The sequence below is a fragment of the Chelonia mydas genome, chromosome 11 (assembly GCF_015237465.2).
Source record: "Chelonia mydas isolate rCheMyd1 chromosome 11, rCheMyd1.pri.v2, whole genome shotgun sequence".
In the NCBI taxonomy this organism is placed as follows: domain Eukaryota; kingdom Metazoa; phylum Chordata; order Testudines; family Cheloniidae; genus Chelonia; species Chelonia mydas.
This window is the reverse complement of record NC_051251.2, coordinates 41,892,273-41,911,409: the sequence shown is the minus strand read 5'-3', so window position 1 is coordinate 41,911,409 and position 19,137 is coordinate 41,892,273. Positions and strand designations below refer to the sequence as shown.

At 39.9% G+C, this 19,137-nt stretch overlaps 1 protein-coding gene across 8 annotated transcripts in view; it reads left to right on the top strand.

Moving 5' to 3' along the window:
* Nucleotides 1-19,137, top strand: part of CHN1 (chimerin 1) — a 156,614-nt gene that overhangs the window by 124,221 nt on the left and 13,256 nt on the right. For all 8 annotated transcript variants that reach the window (XM_007060525.4, XM_043525355.1, XM_043525352.1 and 5 more), the window contains one exon: nt 12,325-12,409. In XM_007060525.4, coding sequence (XP_007060587.2) covers nt 12,325-12,409 — 85 coding nt within the window. The remainder of the gene's footprint in view (nt 1-12,324; nt 12,410-19,137) is intronic.

Here is a 19,137-nt window from a genome sequence, read left to right as displayed (position 1 = left end):
GGCTGTGGATGATTCTGAGCTCTGCAAGTAGGACTATGCTAGCACAGTTAATGATCACCATTTTGCAAATACTATAATATTCTATAGATTGTGCAGTTATGATGTGATGTTTACACATCTCAAATGCAAATTCACTGTGACTGAATTCTATTTAATTTCTCTCCGTAAGTAAAAAAGAGGAATGACAACTTACAAATGGCAAGCCAGAGTGAGTTTTTAATATATAACCTCCAGGGTAAGAGGTAAATATTAAATATATTTATATGGATAAAATATAAGCACATCTGCTTTTCTGTGTTTTTACATAAAATTTATTATTAAAAGCAAAATAAGTAATTCCAAACATAGCAATTACAAGGAATTTGCTCAAAATGACATTTTATTTAACAATAATTAAATAGTGAGACTTGAAAGTGAACCGATATGATAAATGTGGCTTAAACTACGTCTGGCCATATTGATTATTTGGTGCATTTTACTTTCAGTCCATTTATTCCACTTGTATAGTCCAGCATACTGTATAATATTTCAATTGTCAAAACAAACCAGGGCCATCTGTTGAATCATCTTTATGATTCCAACCAGCCATCAACCATATCAAAGCCTCTCTATATTTAGATTTAGTTCCCATTATGGGCATGACTCAACAACTACTGAAATCTGCTTATCAGTTTTGTGCTGCAACTCAGTACCATAGAATGAGTGTCTTCCCTTTCGGGGCTAAAGACAGGTCTGTTCTGAGTGTTTGTTTTTTCTTTGTTTTCTGAAGCAGGGGAGAGAGAAATAGTTGAAGCTGCAGATGTTGTTCTGGTTATGGTAGAAAAACTTTGTCAAATAGGAAAATTTTGCAGCATTTCCTAAAGTGGTCAGACTTTTGATTTGTCTAATCTCCTCCTGAGGTTCATTCCACAGTTGGATACCTCAACTGTGGAATGAACCTCAGGAGGAGATTAGACAAATCAAAAGTCTACTACTCAAATACTAATGCTTTGTGTCTGCCTGTTATGTGTTCTCTTCTAGTTTCTGTAAACTCTGTTGTCCCAGGAGACCACAACTTGTCTTTTGTAGCTGGAGATGAAGTTTCTAATGTAGCTGAGACCTTATCCATTGAATAATGTTAAGATTAAGACCAAGGACGTGAACTGGCTGCAGAATCAGACTACAAACCAGTGTTGGGACAGTGGGAGTAGAAATTGGATTATGCTCCTGGACAATATGATCTCACAGCCACATACTTATTCCAAACCAAATTTTGAAGACCAGATCAGAGAAGTGATTTATAGAGCCATGCCCAGAGTGAGGGACGTGAGGCTAATCTTGGGTCCCTGAGCATGTGCAATAAAGAAATGTGAAACATTCCTTTCAGACTGAATGTATTAAGTTTGGCGGAATATGCAACTTCTTTCCATGGGAATGTCTGCTTGCTTCCACAGCCCTGAGAATCACTCCCTATTTCCCCTCAGTTGAACCATCCCCATTCCTAAAATGCTTTAGTGATAGCTTTTCCCTCTCTTTCTTCTCCCCACCCCATACTTTGTCATAGTAATATTTGTATCCCCCCGAACGTGCTGTTTCCATTGAGGTTGGGGAAGAATGGCAGAGGAAGGCAGAGGAAGGAGAGGCAGAGGAAGGAGAGATTATTTAGGGTTATAAAAAGGGAATATAATCAGGAGGTATGGGAGGAAAGTATAAGATTTTCAGATGAACAGCAGGAAAACCTTTCTGTCAGGGAGATGTATTAAGCCTGTGGAATAATCTCCCAAGGGGATGTAGTGGAAGCCCCATCACTTTGCAGATTTAAAACAAGACTGGACAAAACACTAGCAAATATACTGTAGGGAACAATTTTACAGTGTTAGGGAGTTGGGCTAGATAATCTAGGAGGTCTTTTCCTTCTCTGGATTGTATGATTCACAGGCCTTGGGGAATTGATAATTTTGATCTCCCTTGACTTGTTTGTGGGTATACCACCAGCATCTTGAGTCTCGCGGAATGTGAATCTTGCTAGGAGAAGAACTCTGCAGATATTTCATAAATGTCCATATTTCAAGGTGCAGAAATACTTTCCTATCTAGATTAGTCCTGTACTGCTTCACTGAAGCAAGGAGGTGTTCATGTTTGTCGAAGCAGGGTTGGAATTGTTTGTTACAGTATATACATTTTCCTGTGTTTTTTCTCTAGGATGTCGTCTTACTTATTTTGTGATGGATAAAAAGGAAATATGTTTCCAGAAGAACATTTATCTAACTTTTTTGTGCAGCATTTGTAATTGCCATGCTGTTGTCTTTGTTGCTATGCTACTTAGTGTCTGTCAGAGCATGACTGGTTAATTTAACATGCGTGTACTACTGGTTGAAAGACTACTATGGTAAATTACTGATGCACATGCTAACTTAATCTCTTTAAAACCAAAACTTTGTTCCATTGAGACACATTTTTCCATTTAATTTGTCGGCTGAGATGCTGATTAACCCTCTTTTTGTGGTTCCCTAGCATGTATCTAATATTTGTGTCATCATAACACCATCCTTGAGAACTCCACATTGAAGGGCAAAATACTGTTCTCCATTACACTGAAGGAAAAGGGCTTGCACTGTGTCACTGAAGGCAAAATATGGCCTTAAAAGTGTTACACAAGTGGAGATTGAAGTGAGGGCAGTTCTGTGTTAGAAAGGGTTTGATCATAAAGCTATACCAACAGACCCCCTCTAGTGAAGAGACAGCTTATGCCAGCAAAAGAGAGCTTTTGCCAGTATAGGTTATATCAGTCCCCTGAACAAAATAAGCTACACTGGCAAAAGCACTTGTTTGTCAGTATAACTGCATCCATGCTCGGGCTTTCTGTTGGTATAAGAATGTAGTGAAGTATCACTGTCCTGACATTATCATCCTGGCGAAAATTTCTAGTGTAGACCTGGTTTAAGACTTATTCGAGCTGAAAGATGAAGATGTATGTTCCAGGGGAGAAAAAAAAAAACAAAACATGTGGCAGATCCTTCAAATGTTCATTGGATGCATTTTTTTCATAGCTTCTCATACTAATGTATATGGTTTCATATCTGATTGTTTGGAAACTGTGGGCCAGATCCTGAGTTGGTGTAATTTGGCCTGATTCCACTGAAGTAAATAGAGCTATAGTGATTTACAGCAACTGTGGATCTGGATCTGTGCTTCTGAAATTATTTCAGAATATCTTTAAAGGAGTCAGTACATGCAAATTAACGTTCTGATAAACTGAGTGTCTCTCTAGTTTTAAAAAAACATAGTCTGTCTCTTTACACATTCTCAGAGATAAGAGAACCCTGAGAAATTTGAGGTTTCTTCTAGACATTTAGAACTTTAAAAATCATTCAAAGGTGAAAAAAGCTCTTCTTCCCATAAATCCAGAGTGAAGAAAACTTTTTAAAAGTTCCTCAAGGCTTCAAGGAAGCTTTCAGAGATTCTGTATCTCTGCTTTTGAAACTAATAATAGACTGTAAGATGCCTAAACCTTCATGGTATTAAGTTTTTGGTGCATTCTCTCCAACAAAAGTATTCAATTACTGGTACATTTGCCCTACCTTTTCCAAAGGACATGCCAGTCCTCAGTTTCAAGCTTTCCTCCTTTGTTTAAAAAATAAAATAGCATTTTCTTCAAATCCTTGTTTTACTCAAACTACTGTACACAGACACAAGTAGTTTTATACATCTCTGTTTCTAGGTCTCATGCCCTTGCATGTGCATGGCCCTGGGAGCTGACTCGATCACTTATATGGTGAAGTTTAGAAAGGCTGTATTGAGGCAGTCAAGGCATTTGCCTCAAGGAGCATACATAGTGTGTCATAACTTCTTATCAGTTGCTTTTCTCCAAATTAGCTGTAGCACATAGCAAAGTGAAGTCCCTTTATCATCTGCCCTTTCCGAGGAATATTTTACATTTCTTTTACTCCATAGCTTTAAATCTAAGAACTCTATTTGGTTTTCAACTCCAGTTTCTAACTATTGTATTTTACATGGACACTGTATCAAGTGATGTGGACCCTCTGTTAAAATGAGCATGTGATTTAGATTCTAAATATCAATTTAAAGAAAAATCTGTTATTCCATTGCTCAAAGAAATGTCATTATTTTTGTTGAATTTGCAAAAAATTAGACTTCCTCTCTCTCTCTTCTTCTGCCTCATGAATTGGTCCTGCTATAGCACACTACTTCAGTATAATTCCCAGTTGTTCACATTCCTGCTGACAAGATCAGCACAAAGCAGGAAGTAAAAAGACTTGATAGCGCTCCTGGCTTGGTCTGAGTGAGGACCTGGAGGAATGTTCGCCTGCTCAACATTCAAGACAATGAGCTCTTTCCTGATAAAGGTCCTATTTATACTCGACTCTCTAAATGATGGTGCAAGTCAGTGCAGAATGTCCCTTCCTCTCAAGAAGTGCTGAACAAAGTTGTTGGCACAATTCAAGACTAGCTCGAGGAAGTTGACACCATTGTTGATACAAGTACAGTCAGCGCACTTTTAAGAGAGAGTATACCATAGCCTTCACTTCTATTATATCTTCAAATGAAAGCAACTATACTGTATATTAATCACACTTCTTCCACTGATTCGCTGTGTGGCCTTGGTGGTCTTTTAACTTCTCTTTGTTTTTAACAACAAAGCATTATTTTAAAGATTATATAGGAATATTGGCCAAACTGATATTGGAGTTGATTCATTTCTTGTTGGCATCTGTTTCCTTCACCCTTTGCATCTGTGTGACTTCACTGTCAGACCAGATATGGATATAGAGTACTTTTCTTATAGAAATTATGGCTGCTTGAGTGGTACATTTATTCCAGTGCTTGGTAAAATCCACTGTGGCAGTGAGCATACTACAGGATGAGTTAATCATTCAAGCTGACATACTTTAAAATGCTGTAGAATACATTTACATATAAAAAAATAGAAAAATATTGCATCCAATATTAACTGCTTGGGGAATTTAAGCAGGCAGAATTTAGTTGCTGAAATTAGAATTCAGCTAGGACCTCTGAGCTAATAATGCCCTAGGGTTTGCCTAAGCAGGGCTTTAGTCTGCACCAGAGGGGTGTAAATTTTAGCCTGCACTAGCATGTAGCACACTAACTGGTTGTGGGGTCCCGTCTGGCACATACTAAAAGTTCCCTAGTGCACGTTAGTATAGTAGGACCTAATTGCATTAATGCACGCTAGGGAACTTTTAGTGCATGTCAGCAGGGTCCTTGCAGGCCAGTTAGTGCACAACACACTAGTGTGGACTAACATTTGCAGATGCAAACTAAACCCTGTGTAGACAAGCCCTTAGTCTTGCCAAAAGTATCATAGGATATTTAATGACTACAAATTATTAGGAACTCCATTTTATGCCTTGCCTGAAAGACAGCATCTCCTGCAGAACAGAACTTCCTGAATACCACATTACTTTATCAGTTCAATACTGACACACAAAAGTGTCACTTACTTGAGCCCCAACACTATTTCCTGCAACACCAGATTTCCTTCTAACCACTGGCCAGGCCTCAGCCCACTTAGCTTAATGAACCCCAGGAGGTAGCCTTGCAGTGTTGTTCTGTGTTCTTATTTTTTTAATTAATGCATGACATATTTGCTAAATGTATGGATTAGTCAGAAAACTGTTATTCTGACTGACAGCTAAATGAGATCTACATACAATAGACTACATTGCCATATAAAAGGTATGGGTGTCATCTGACACAGAAAGAAAAAAAAAGCTGATGCCCTCAGGGGCTGGCATAGTGGATACGGGCTTTAGCTTATAAATCAGTGAAGACTTTTTTTGTCTCAAGGCACAGTCATTAGGACTATGGTTTGTAGTGCTTCAGTGGTAAACTATACATACCTCACTTGTCACATCCAACCCACCGTTCTTCTCATTGCTGGCTTTGATGAGCCTCTCCAAATTATTCTTTTTCTTTCACATCACGTTTCTGAAGCATTTTTATTGCATTCCTTCATTAACTCTCTTGTTTTTTCTAAATGTTTGTTAGAATAACTGCTAGAAGAATTTGCTAGGTAAAATAAGAAAGCTAGAGTTTCTTAATTTGTTTAATTTTGAGTGTAACATAAGTCTGCCTGTTTTATCCCATTAGTGATTATGAATTTTATTTATATGCTGTGTCATTCTTGTCTCTCAGATTACAGTCAAGCTATCCTAAGAGCAGCCTAATAATTTCAAAAGGCAAAAGATAATATGCAGAAAGATGGATCCTAGAAAGATATAGATAGCTAACTCTTATGGCTGGTATGTCACTGACCTATTTTCCAAGGCCTCAGATATCACTGCAAGTGAGACGTGCTTGAGGATGTCATGCTTGTGGTATATGCTGTCGTCAGAGCCCTCAGTGAAATTATTTATTGGGACTCTTTAAATGTCTGACCTTGGAAATATAAGCACTACCTAACGCTCTAATTAAACTAATTAAATACCGTACAAAAATTGATATGATTTTAAATCACTGGAGTGCAGCAGTTTTTTCCTACGTATAGAAAAATGGCTTCCAGTAAAAGAATTAAGAATTCTACAAACCTCAGAAACAAGCTGTCTGTCCATGTCGTGTCACAGTAGTTTTGTCTGTCTAATGTACCCCATTTATACTGTGGAGAACTCAGAATAAAAGTGCCTAGAGTTAAACATTTAAATACTAATGGAGGACACTCAACTCTGAAACTTGTTTTCCTCTTTGATCTGACAGAGATAGTCTGTTGTACTTTAAGCCATGATATGAAGCTCTCCTATTTTCTCAGGCTTTGGGGAGGGAGCTGTGGTCAAATTTAGTGTGCTTTTGAGGCAGGTTTGTTCTTTTAAAACTGGTCAGTTAAGTTTTTCTTTCAAATTTTATACATTAGCCTTAAATTTATAAATTTAAAAATAGATCTTGATAAATTGGTTGTGCCTCTCTTCCAAGAAGTTCCTGGATGAAAGATCATGGAAAAAGCAAGACAAAAATAAAAAATTTTTGGAGTGTGAAGCCACAAATTGGCAATTCTGCTTTCACATCTTTTAAGGCAGTAAAATCTGCATATGGCAGTTGCTTTTTATATGGGGGGAAAAAAGGTATAACTTAAATTAGGACTTCTGGAATACTACTATTTTTCAGAGGGTCGGGGAAATCCGAGATTAATAGATTACAGTATTCAACATTCACATTCAACTGTGTGAACAGAAAGAGCCTCATTTTTTAGAAATGTTATCCAAAAAGTGGTGGCAGGATTTGGACACAGCCTGGATGATATTACCATATCTTAGGTAGAAGCGAAACTCAAACAGCTTAATGGGACTAAATTGGGGGGCCCAGATAATCTTCATCCAAGAATATTAAAGGAATTGGCACATGAAATTGCAAGCCCATTAGCAAGAATTTTTAATGAATCTGTAAATTTAGGGGTTGTACCGTATGACTGGAGAATTGCTAACATAGTTCCTATTTTTAAGAAAGGAAAAAAAAGTGATTCGGGTAACTACAGGCCTGTTAGTTTGATATCTGTAGTATGCATGGTCTTGGAAAAATTTTGAAGGGAAGGAAAGTAGTTAAGGACATTGAGGTCCATGGTAAATGGGACAAAATACAACATGGTTTTTACAAAAGGTAGATAGTGCCAAACCAACCTGATCTCCTTCTTTGAGAAAGTAACAGAATTTTTTTAGACAAAGGAAACACAGTGGATCTAATTTACCTAGATTTCAGTAAGGCGTTTGAAACAGTGCCACACAGGGAATTATTAGTTAAATTGGAAAAGATGGGGATCAGTATGAAAATTGAAAGGTGGATAAGGAATTGGTTAAAAGGGAGATTACAGTAGGTCATACTGAAAGGTGAACTGTCAGACTGGAGGGAGGTTACCAGTGGAGTTCCTCAGGGATCGGTTTTGGGACCAATCTTATTTAATCTTTTTATTAATGACCTCGGCACAAAAAGTGGGAGTGTGCTAATAAAGTTTGCGGATGATACAAAGCTGGGAGGTATTGCCAATTTAGAGAAGGACAGGGATACCCTACAGGAGGATCTGGATGACCTTGTAAACTGGAGTAATAGTAATAGGATGAAATTTAATAGTGAGAAGCGTAAGGTCATGCATTTAGGGATTAATAACAAGAATTTTAGTTATAAGCTGGGGACGCATCAAATGGAAGTAACAGAGGAGGAGAAGGACCTTGGAGTATTGGTTGATCACAGGATGACTATGAGCCGCCAATGTGATATGGCCGTGAAAAAAGCTAATGCGGTCTTGGGATGCATCAGGCGAGATATTTCCAGTAGAGATAAGGAGGTTTTAGTACCGTTATACGAGGCACTGGTGAGACCTCATCTGGAATACTGTGTGCAGTTCTGGTCTCCCAAGTTTAAGAAGGATGATTTCAAACTGGAACAGGTACAGAGAAGGGCTACTAGGATGATCTGAGGAATGGAAAACCTGTCTTATGAAAGGAGACTCAAGGAGCTTGGCTTGTTTAGCCTAACCAAAAGAAGGTTGAGGGGAGATATGATTGCTCTCTATAAATACATCAGAGGGATAAATACCGGAGTGGGAGAGGAATTATTTAAGCTCAGTACCAATGTGGACACAACAAATGGATATAAACTGGCCATCGGGAAGTTTAGATTTGAAATTAGATGAAGGTTTCTAACCATCAGAGGAGTGAAGTTCTGAAATAGCCTTCCAAGGGAAGCAGTGGGGGCAAAAGATCTATCTGGCTTCAAGATTAAACTCAATAAGTTTATGGAGGAGATGGTATGATGGGATAACATGATTTTGGCAGTTAATTGATCTTTAACTATTCATGGTAAATAGGCCCAATGGCCTTGATGGGATGTTAGATGGGGTGGGATCTGAGTTACTACAGAGAATTCTTTCCTGGGTATCTGGCTCATGAATCTTGCCCACATGCTCAGGGTTCAGCTGATCGCCATATTTGGGGTCGGGAAGGAATTTTCCACCAGGGCAGATTGGCAGAGGCCCTGGGTGTTTTTCACCTTCTTCTGTAGAATGGGGCACGGGTCACTTGTTGGAGGATTCTCTGCACCTTGAAGTCTTTAAACCATGATTTGAGGACTTCAATAGCTCAGACATAGGTGAGAGATTTATTGCAGGAGTGGGTGGGTGAGATTCTGTGGCCTGCATTGTTCAGGAGGTCAGACTAGATGATCATAATGGTCTCTTCTGACTTTAATATCTATGAGTCTATGAGGTAGAGTTTCAAGAGGGAGGCCATGGAGTGGAATTCAGCGAGGGTGGCAAAGTACGGTTCCCTGGCAAATTATATAGTAGAGTTAAGGAAAGAGAGAATGAATTTGTGCCAGTAGTGGAGGAAATCCAAAGGACTTCCTCCAGAGGTGTTTGACAGCACAGGGGCAGGAATAGAGGAAGCAGATGCTGAGGGTCAGCCAGGCAAGAGGTTAGTGGGATGGACTACACAGTGTCAACAATATTTTTAATATGTTTTTAGTTACATATCAAGGCTGGACAGTGATACTTCACAAGCAGCCCGTTGACTTCAGTGGAACTACTCATGGTGTACGGTATTGCTAAATATGAGTACTGGTATCACAGTCTAACCCTAATATAGTTACAAATACCCTATGGTTTAAAAATACCAAAGAAGATACCACAAAAACCTGATTGTTATAGCATTAAAAGCCTGACTCTATATAAAAATCACAATGACATTCAGGAGTAAGTTTCCAGACTGGCTCTTAGATTTACCTAAACACCTGTCTATAGCAGGTTACATCTTTTTCTTTATTGGTACCAATTTCTAATGGTTTATGGACACCTTAATGAAACCCAAATGTTTACCTAAATTTCCATGAACTGCTCTGAATACTCATTTTGTGTAAGATAAGTGTCATTTTGACCTATTCCTGCTGGGAATTTGACTCCACTGGAGTCAGTGGAGCCGTGGATTGGATGCTCAACACCTCTGAAAATCAGGCCACTTCAGATCCATTATTTATATCCACTAAATACTGTATGAATTTAGATTATTAACTTAAGGCACCCAAGTTTGAAAAAGGTTCACCTTTCTCTTTGATACACCCACTTATGATTAGCTATTGCATATATTTGCGCAAGATGACCCCCGGTCAATATGTAAGAAGAACTGCATAAGTTAAGGCTAAAATATTCTTGACTATGAATTTCCTTACTTTGTGATCATCAGTTACTGATTTCATTTATGTTCACCATCTATTACAAGTAACCACTCAAAGTCCTTTACATTGGTTAACAAAATAATGATTTTCTCTGCTAAGAATCTTGTGGTTTTCTAAGCAGGAAGCCTACCAGAATAAATCAGAGGCAGCTCATTGTGGCTGAAGGACTGGAACAAGCAGGCGAGCCTGGACTGAGACTAGTATTAGCTTCCTCCTTAGCTTTGAATTTGTTCTTGCTTAAGTAGATTCCTGTTCATTTTCTGCTTACTAAATTCATGCATGCAGGTTTTCAATATGTAACATTGTTCTGAAAAAAGGCTAATCCTTTATACTAAATCAAGGAACCTCTGACTATGTATTCAGCATTTCTATGTTTACTCCTGAGGGAATTCTGTGCTACTGCGCATGTGCCTAATTAATGAGCTGTGCATATTTTTATTGTTTGTGCAGAAAAAAGCTTCTGCTGAAATGTTGCTGCAGTTCTGCCTTTTGCCCACCAGAGGGCGCTGTGGTGCAAGAGCAGCAGCAGCAGCTCCCTGCAGAAAATAACTTCTGCAGTTCCACCTTTTGCCCACCAGAGGGTGCTGTGGTGATAGAACACAGGAGCTGCTCCCAGCCAGCTAGGGAAGAGAACGAGCCTGCCTTCTTCACAGTGCCTGTCAGGCCAGGTCAGGAGACAGGGGATTTGGGGAGACAGACAGTGTGGGACTGCTGGGGGGTCAGATGGGCTCGTAAGGGCTAGTGGGGGAGGACAGATTAGGGCAGGGGCTGAATGGGAGTGGAGGCACAGGGCCACAGGGGGGAAGGAGGTTCAGGGTCACATGGTGATGGGGGATGGGGTGCAGAGCTACATAGGGAAAGGGGAGTTGCTGAATGGGGGCACGGAGACACATGGGGATGGGGGGAGTGGGTGTCTGAGTGGGGGGTGAAGGGACACATGTGGACGGGGGTGCAAGGACACATGGGGGTGCAGGAACACATGTGGACAGGGGCAGATGTGCCTGCTGAATGGGAGAGGCTAGGGGTCAGCCAGGATCTGCATGGGGGAAGCTCCCTAACAATTCCTCCCAGCCTCCCAAAAAAACCTGTTCCATACTTTTTCCAGCCATATACAACAACCCTCCAAGTTCACACCCAGGCTCCTTCCCAGCAATCTACTTCCCTCTCCCTCAGCTCCTCTGTTACCCCTGATTCCCCCAAGCCTTTGCACTGCTTCTGATGGGTGCGGAAAATATGGTTCTGTATTTTAGTTTAAATGAATTATTACTCAGCGTTCTATATTAATATGCCTAGTAAGAAATCTATTTGTCAAAAATATGTCCTGAATCTTTTTTGTTGTATGTATTGTTACAGACATACTTGCTGACAAGTATTTTGAAATAAATGACCAAAAATAATTAAAACTGTTGTGATTCTATTGTGTTATTTTGACAAATAAAATTTGGAGAATTTTAAAATATTGTGCACAGAATTTTTAATTTTTTGTTGCAGAAGTTTTAATTTTTGGCACAGAATTCCCCCAGGAGTATATGTTGTACCAATACATTTGCCTAGCAGGGCTCTTTCTGATTTAGGCACAAGCCCTGCAGTATGCAAGACCATATGTAGGGGACAGGCAGCATAAATCCCAAATGAGGGGACCCCATGTCCCTTACATACTCTTCTCTGTGTTGGAAAGCAGTTGCTGTTTAGTTCCATTTACAGCACTAATGCACAGTGCTGAAATCCCACCCTTGGTGGTGGTCAGGGGAGGAGAGGCACAGGAAACGGGCTGTCTGCTGGTTTACACATCCTGGCTTAGTGAGCCTAGCCCAGCTGCACCTCTCTAGGTCAGGTGGGGCTGAGGATTCCATCACTTGACCCTGTAGATCTATTCATGTTAAGCAAAGCCATTTCCTAAGGACTGGACTCCTTTGTTCAGGATGGCCCTCGGGATGGAAAGCTCACCTTTTTCCATGCTATAAGAATCTTGGCAGTTAAATCTTTCTCTTAGATTGTGTCATCTTTTCCTTCAGTGGTAAGCCCCAAACCAGAATTAAGGGAAATGAAAGCAACTATTACCTTAGTAAAAAGGGAACCGTGGCCCATTTATGCTCATTAATATTATACCTGTGAAATAATGTAGACTCTCTTTCTGCTACTGTTTTCTAGGTTCACACGTTCAGGGGTCCACACTGGTGTGAATACTGTGCCAACTTTATGTGGGGCCTCATTGCTCAGGGAGTAAAATGTGCAGGTAACTGGTTCATTCTTTGTTTCTTAAGACAATCCTGCTGCTGTAAAGCCTTAGACATACTATCTATTTCTTAATAAATTGTGCACCTAGAGTCTTATCCTCCTGTTAAAATCACTGGAAAGATGCCCTTTCATTTCAGTGATCATTGTATCAGGTGCTTCTATTGACCGTTGAACCTTACTATCTAAATGCCTTCCAACAGTCAGAGATGGAAATAATAATCTATCTTTCCTTTCTTTCAGCATGTAGGAGAAATAGCTTGAATGAGTTGTTGTATTTACTTTGTAATGGAAGAGTCTGTGTGTGGGGTGGGTGTGTATGAGAAACTTATTGAGGATCTTAATGAAGCTTGTAGACAATAATCAAACCTCACAAAACCTCTGTGAGATAGATATTTAGATTCATTTTACAGATGGATAAACTGCGTCGCAGAGCAGTAAAGTGACTTGCCAGAAGTTGCCTATTGAGTTAGAAAGGGAGCTTGGTACAGAACCCAGTAGTCCAGACTCTGTCTTGTTTGTGTGTGTGCTCTAACGACTACACACAGATGCTCTCTCTAATTTGAAAAAATAAATTAATGGATTGAGAAGAAGAGAAATAAAGATGATTAAAATGGGTGTATTCATAAATCTATAAAAGCACTTAGAGGCTATGTTATAAATGCCTAGACAGACAGATACTGCATGCATTTGGGGATTTAGTCTTTCTGTTCTAGCTGAAGAACTTAGGTAAAATAATTCAGCAATATTATTGATAGCCTCTGAAAAGGGAGAGAAATCAACTTTAGGAGAAAAAGATCAAAGTAATTGGAAAAACAAGTTGCTTTATTTCAAATGTGCCTTATGATTTTCCTGTAACTAATTTTATAAAAGTAGTATAAAGAAATGTTGATGTATGAAAAGCTGCATTTGTTGCCCTGGAAACTGAATTTTCAAGCTAATTTAAGAATTTTTTCCCTGTCTAAAGATTTCTGAAATCTTGTCTTAAGCAAATAATAGGATTTTTATAGCATCAATGCAAAATGGTAGAAATTTCAACATAAACAAATGAGTTTATAGAAAAGCTATGACTGAAAAATCTTGAAATATTCCACAAGAAATGTTTGATGTGTTATTGGTGCAGATTTGTCAACAGAATCTCTATAGTTCATAAAGTTTTTTAGCTTATTAGTTATAGAAATAACTGAAATAAATGAAAGAACATTCATGTGCAGTTATATTCTGTGAAAATGGCACTTCCTTACTCCGTAGTCCTACCACATGTTTATTCAGAGTTCTAGCTACATACTCTACTCATTAAATTAATGTTTTGCCACATTTTACTCTTGTTAAATCTGCACAGCCAATGCAACTCTGTGAAAGGGAGCTTGATTTTATTCTGCTTCATGCATCAGCAACAGAGATGTCAGCTAAATTTTCAGAGTAGACTTTTTATAGTTGATGATACATGAGCCAGAAAATACACAGCTCTCTGTTTCTGATCTCATGTTGAATTTGCAACGCTGGCAGTTAGGAAAAATAACAGGCTTTTTAGTTTACATTAAGTAGCATTGATCTGGAAGTTCAATAAAGACAATAAATATGAAAGTCTACAGTGTCACTCTTCAGAGTAGTTGCACACTTTTGTGGAATGCGCAAAAAAGATAGGTTTTATAATTAAACTGACAGTACTTTTCTTTTTACTATTTTTATTTATAACTACTCTAGACAACATTGTTTTCTTATTTTATATGTTAATGCAGATTTTTCTCCAAAAGATCCTACTGGTTTCCTTTTCTTAGCTTGTATTATGGAAGTGGGAAATAACTACAGTGCTTTCTCTTTTTCTCTTTTTGGCTCTGTACAAGGGTGACTGTAATAAGAAAGGAACAAATGTGAACTGGATGGCTTTAGAATTTCAGACATAATTGGACTTTTCTGTTTGTCTAAAGTTGTCATACCCATGTCAATAACACCCAATAAATACAGCGATTTTTTTTATTTGTAATTCCATTTCATGCTATCAATAAAGTACACTACAGGATAAAGCCCACCAAGAGATTACTACACTTTGTGACTGCTCAAGGCCACTTAGCTAGTGATCATAATCTTTATGATGGCTGTCATACCTTATCTGAGGAATGACAGGATGTGCCGGTGGTAAGATACTCACAGGCTTCACATAACTATCCTTGTTCTCTCAACCCCCTAGCCAACCGCTTGTACTCAGCCCCTGGTGGGTGGAAGAGAAAGTGCCACGTGTTAATAAACGGCAAACCCTCTCACCAGGACAAATGAGTTCTGAATGGAGGCCAAATTCTGTCATTTTCAGCCAAATGGATGGTGGCCAGGAAATGGACCCTCAAAGACAGAGGTGTTATGTGGAGGAAATGGGAACCATTAACAGCTCCAGCAGTGATGTTGAATATGTCTGGTGGAAGGGTAGGGAAAGATTACTTAACATTCCATGAAAAAGTTCAATTCAGTAAATGTGGTTCCCTTCTGAAAAGTGGCTGTGTAAAAAATGCCGCCACCTAAACTCAGCAGATCTGCTCCCCATGTGTGTTCAAAGTTGCATCTTGCTTACTGAATGAAGAAAAATAACTTGTGCAGCTTTTTAATGCTGTTTCACTCTCCTGAACCAACACAGCTAAGAGTGAGTGAGCTGGATTCTATTCCTTCTTGTGCATCATCAACAGATTGTTTACTTGTTCCAGTGAGCTAGAACTGTGCAATTGAGAGGCTGCACTGGTGTAACTGAGGGCATAAATGAAAGAATGTGGGTACCGCAGGTATAAATAAGGGCTTAATTTTCCCTGTGAAATTGTTTGTTCTTCTGAACTGAACACCTTTGCTATGGAAATCGAGAGACCATAAACGATGAACCCCAGGACACCCATCACTTTTCTGAGTACAAGTCCACATTAAAAATTAGAGGATTGAGCAGGATGCAGCCTGCTAACATTCAAACTGGGCTCTGTGTCACTCCAGGAAACTCCAGAAAGTCTGACTTGTGATTGGTGTGATAATTTTATTGAAAATGCTTTAGGAACAAAACTGTGCTTATTATAATATTCTGTACTTTTTACTGAGTTTGCTTTTTTAAAGCAAACAATTACAGATCATAAGATGAATCTATTAGCTGTACAAAAGCGATACTTATTATGGCTGTAAATGAATACTGCAGGGAACACACTCAATCATTTTGAGTCTTGCTCTTAGCAAGAGACATAGGAATAAAAATGCAGGGCATTCCTGGATTCCCTTTATAAGGATAAAAGTCACCCATTTCAGAAAGTAGGAGGAGGAAAGAAAAATGGACGTAAGGAGATTGTTGCCATTGGCATATAGATTAATTTATGGCATAAAAGCACAAGCAATACTGGGGAGGGGGGGGGGACTAGAACCAGGATAGTACCAACAATACATATTATGCTATACCAGCTAGCTAATATGTCATAGCAACTAGAACTGTACTTATTCATTCTTTATTACAACTCAGCATCTCCAGCCAGAACAGAGCCTGGTTAACGTCTATGTTCTTTGCCCCATATACAGTATAATTATCTCTCTAAGGCAGTTTGTCCCTACCCCTTATGTTGATTGGCAGGGAAATAAGAGTGATTATAGTCATCCTCCTGCATGAGGTCCAGGGGTAATCGCAGTGTCAGTACCTCTCTGCTGAGACTGCCAAATAGGGAAGGTGGTGGTGCTGGTGGTTTTTGTGACGTGAACAATGGTCCAGTAGGAACTTGTCTCACATAAACCAAAAAACCTGTGAGAGAGAATTGTGAAGAGCAGGTGGCTGCCATTTTGATTGATAAGGTTTCATGATTAATCTGTTGCTCCTCTGCACTTCTTGAAACAAGATGATATTTTTATTTCCAAAGTTAAGACTCAGTTTTATGTCCACTTAAGCCTCCATTCCTCCACCAACTCAGAACTGTGCCTTAAAGACACAGCCAAGTCCCTCTTCTTTCTCCCTCTACTTTCTCCTGGGTGCACAAGCAACTTCTGTCTGTCTTGGTTTTGTTTTTTCCTCTCTACCTCCCCCCTCTCTCACAAGCCTATAATACATGAAATCAAGGATAGATTCATCTAGCAGCACATTGCTTTTGCTCCTGCACTATACACTTAGCACTTAAGAGCACAGGCTATCAGCATTAAAGGACAGCATGAGGAAGGAACATGAGCAAAGAAAGACTCATGCAGATACCATTCATGGTCTGAAGCCATCACAGGTGAGAGGTGGTTTTCTGGCAGAATAGACAGTCTGCTCATTACCAGAGAACCATGGAGTAGGGAAGGCAGTATGGGAGCATATCATGTATGCTTGAGACCTGTTTTTGTCCTGGTGCCACTTAGAAGAGCAGCCCGGGTCAGTAGTTACACTAAGGCTCCTGTCAGATCAATACAGTATGTCAACAAATGGAGTTTGTTTTGGGTATCATAGCATTTACGAGTAATGCTAGTTATCAGTGCCCGTAAAACTAAAGAATGGTAAATGATTATGTGCGCTACAGAGAGAGTAAACTTTAATTTTTGAAGTAAAGAAAAGAGAATTTAACTACTGTAAAAGGAAAGCTACTATTTGATGAATGATGTATTGGGGCAAATTCCTTTACATCTGTTCACCCTCATTAAAGCAATACTAATAGTTAGCTCTTACGTAGCACTCCTCACTGCAGATCTCAAAGTGCTTTACAAAGGTGGGTAGTGGTATTATCCCCTTGTGTCAAATGGGGAAACTGAGGAACAAGTCTTAAGTGACTTGCCCAAGGTAACACAGTGATTTAATGCCAGGCCCAAGAATAGAACCCAGGCCTCCTGCCCCTTTCCCACACCACTCTGCAGTTATCATAAATGTCTGGAGAATCTCTTAGAGGAAAATGTAAATCTACCTTTCAGTAACTTAAACCATCCCGTCAGAAAGACAGAATACATAAATGTCTTTCAGCTTAATTTATAAATATACAGTAACTCCTCACTTAACGTCCTCCCGCTTAATGTTGTTTCAAAGTTACATCACTGCTCCATTAGGAAACATGCTCATTTAAAGTTGTGCAATCCTCCCTTATAACGTCATTTGGCTGCCTGCTTTGTCCACTGCATGTAGGATTCTGTGGAAGAGCAGCGACTTTACAAGGGAGCATTGCACAAGTTCCTCTTCTCCGCCTCCTCCCCCTCCCTCCCAGCGCTTCCCTCATCACCAAACATCTGTTTGGCAGCAGGCAAACAGCTGTTTGGTGGCAGGGAAACGCTGGGAGGGAGGGGGAGGAGCGGGAAAGTGCCGCATCTCTGCTCTTCCCCCTCCCTCCCAGCACTGTTGTAGGAACTAATTAGTGCATGTTATACATTACATTATACAAATAATGTACCTTTTTTGATGGAATTCTATTGTGCCATGCAATTTATTACCAGTTCAAATTGGAAATACCCATGTCTTTTAAGAAGGAAGTCAGGTGGCCATTAGGTGCAGGCAGAAGTGGCATCATATGACGTGCACTGCAATGTTATTAATTGTAGATTATGGATTTATCATGTCAGAATCGGACCCTAAATAGGCACCCCTTTGCCAAAGTACAGCTCTCAGGAGGTGATATGATACCATCCACAGGTACTCACCGACTGTAAACACCAAGGTCAAGATCATGCCATTTCAGCATAGATCTTCATTAGGGACATGTACTCCCCAGCATAGCTGATAACAGGAAGGGACAGAGCCGTGGTTCTACCTAATTCCCCCTCTCCCTGCTCCATCTGGGGTGCCAAGTGCCTCTGAGGAAGTAATTCTGGAGGAGTCTCTGAGCTCTGGAACTGAAATTCTGCTCAGAATTTATGGCATGCAAGTGTCAGAACAGGGGGAGGCCTAAGTTCCTCCTCTCCTACTGTACACCTGTGCCAGAGCTACTCACAATCCAGCCCCAAGGAGGGAGAACAAAAACAGGCTGCAGGGATTAAAAATGTAAGTGAGATAATGTGGTGAAATTAAGAGAAATATCATCTTAGCCTAAATAGCACACAAAATTTCTAAGAGAAGGAGTGGAATTCATCCCTAACTTTCTGTGCAGTCCGTGGGTAGAATTTTAACAAGTGGAAGTGCTGGGAGGGAGGGAGAGAAGCAGGGAAGCGCCGCTTCTCCGCTCTTCCCCTTCCCTCCCAGAAAGTCCCAGGAAGTGGGAGGAGCGGGGATGCGGCGTGCTCCGGGGAGGAGGTGGAGTGGGGGTGGGAAGAGGCGGGTCTGGAGCATCCCCCAGCAAAGTCAGCGCCTGTTCTTCTGGGGGGAAGCTGCTGCTGCTACTGCACAAGGTGCTTCCTATCATCCTTGCTTGTCTCATTGTCTTCAGCAGGCTGTGCCTATGTGGGTTAAGCCAGGGGAACCTCCCAACCACAGTACTGTACAGTATATAATGCCTTTTGTCTGCCCCAAAAAAATTTCCTTGGAACCTAACCCCCCGCATTTACATTAAATCGTATGGGAAAATTGGATTTGTTTAACATCGTTGCACTTAAAGGTGCATTTTTAAGGAACATAACTACAAGATTTAGTGAGGAGTTGTAATTTATAAAGTATATTACATGTGATATAATTTCAATAGAGCATGCTCAGCAGCCACATTTACCAGTAAGCAAAAGGAAATCTAAAACGGACTAAATCAAATCAACAGCATAGCAAAAAGTGACAGCTATGCGTATTTTATTCTCAGCAAATATTTGTAATGGGCGCTCATAGGGCAGTATTAATATGCA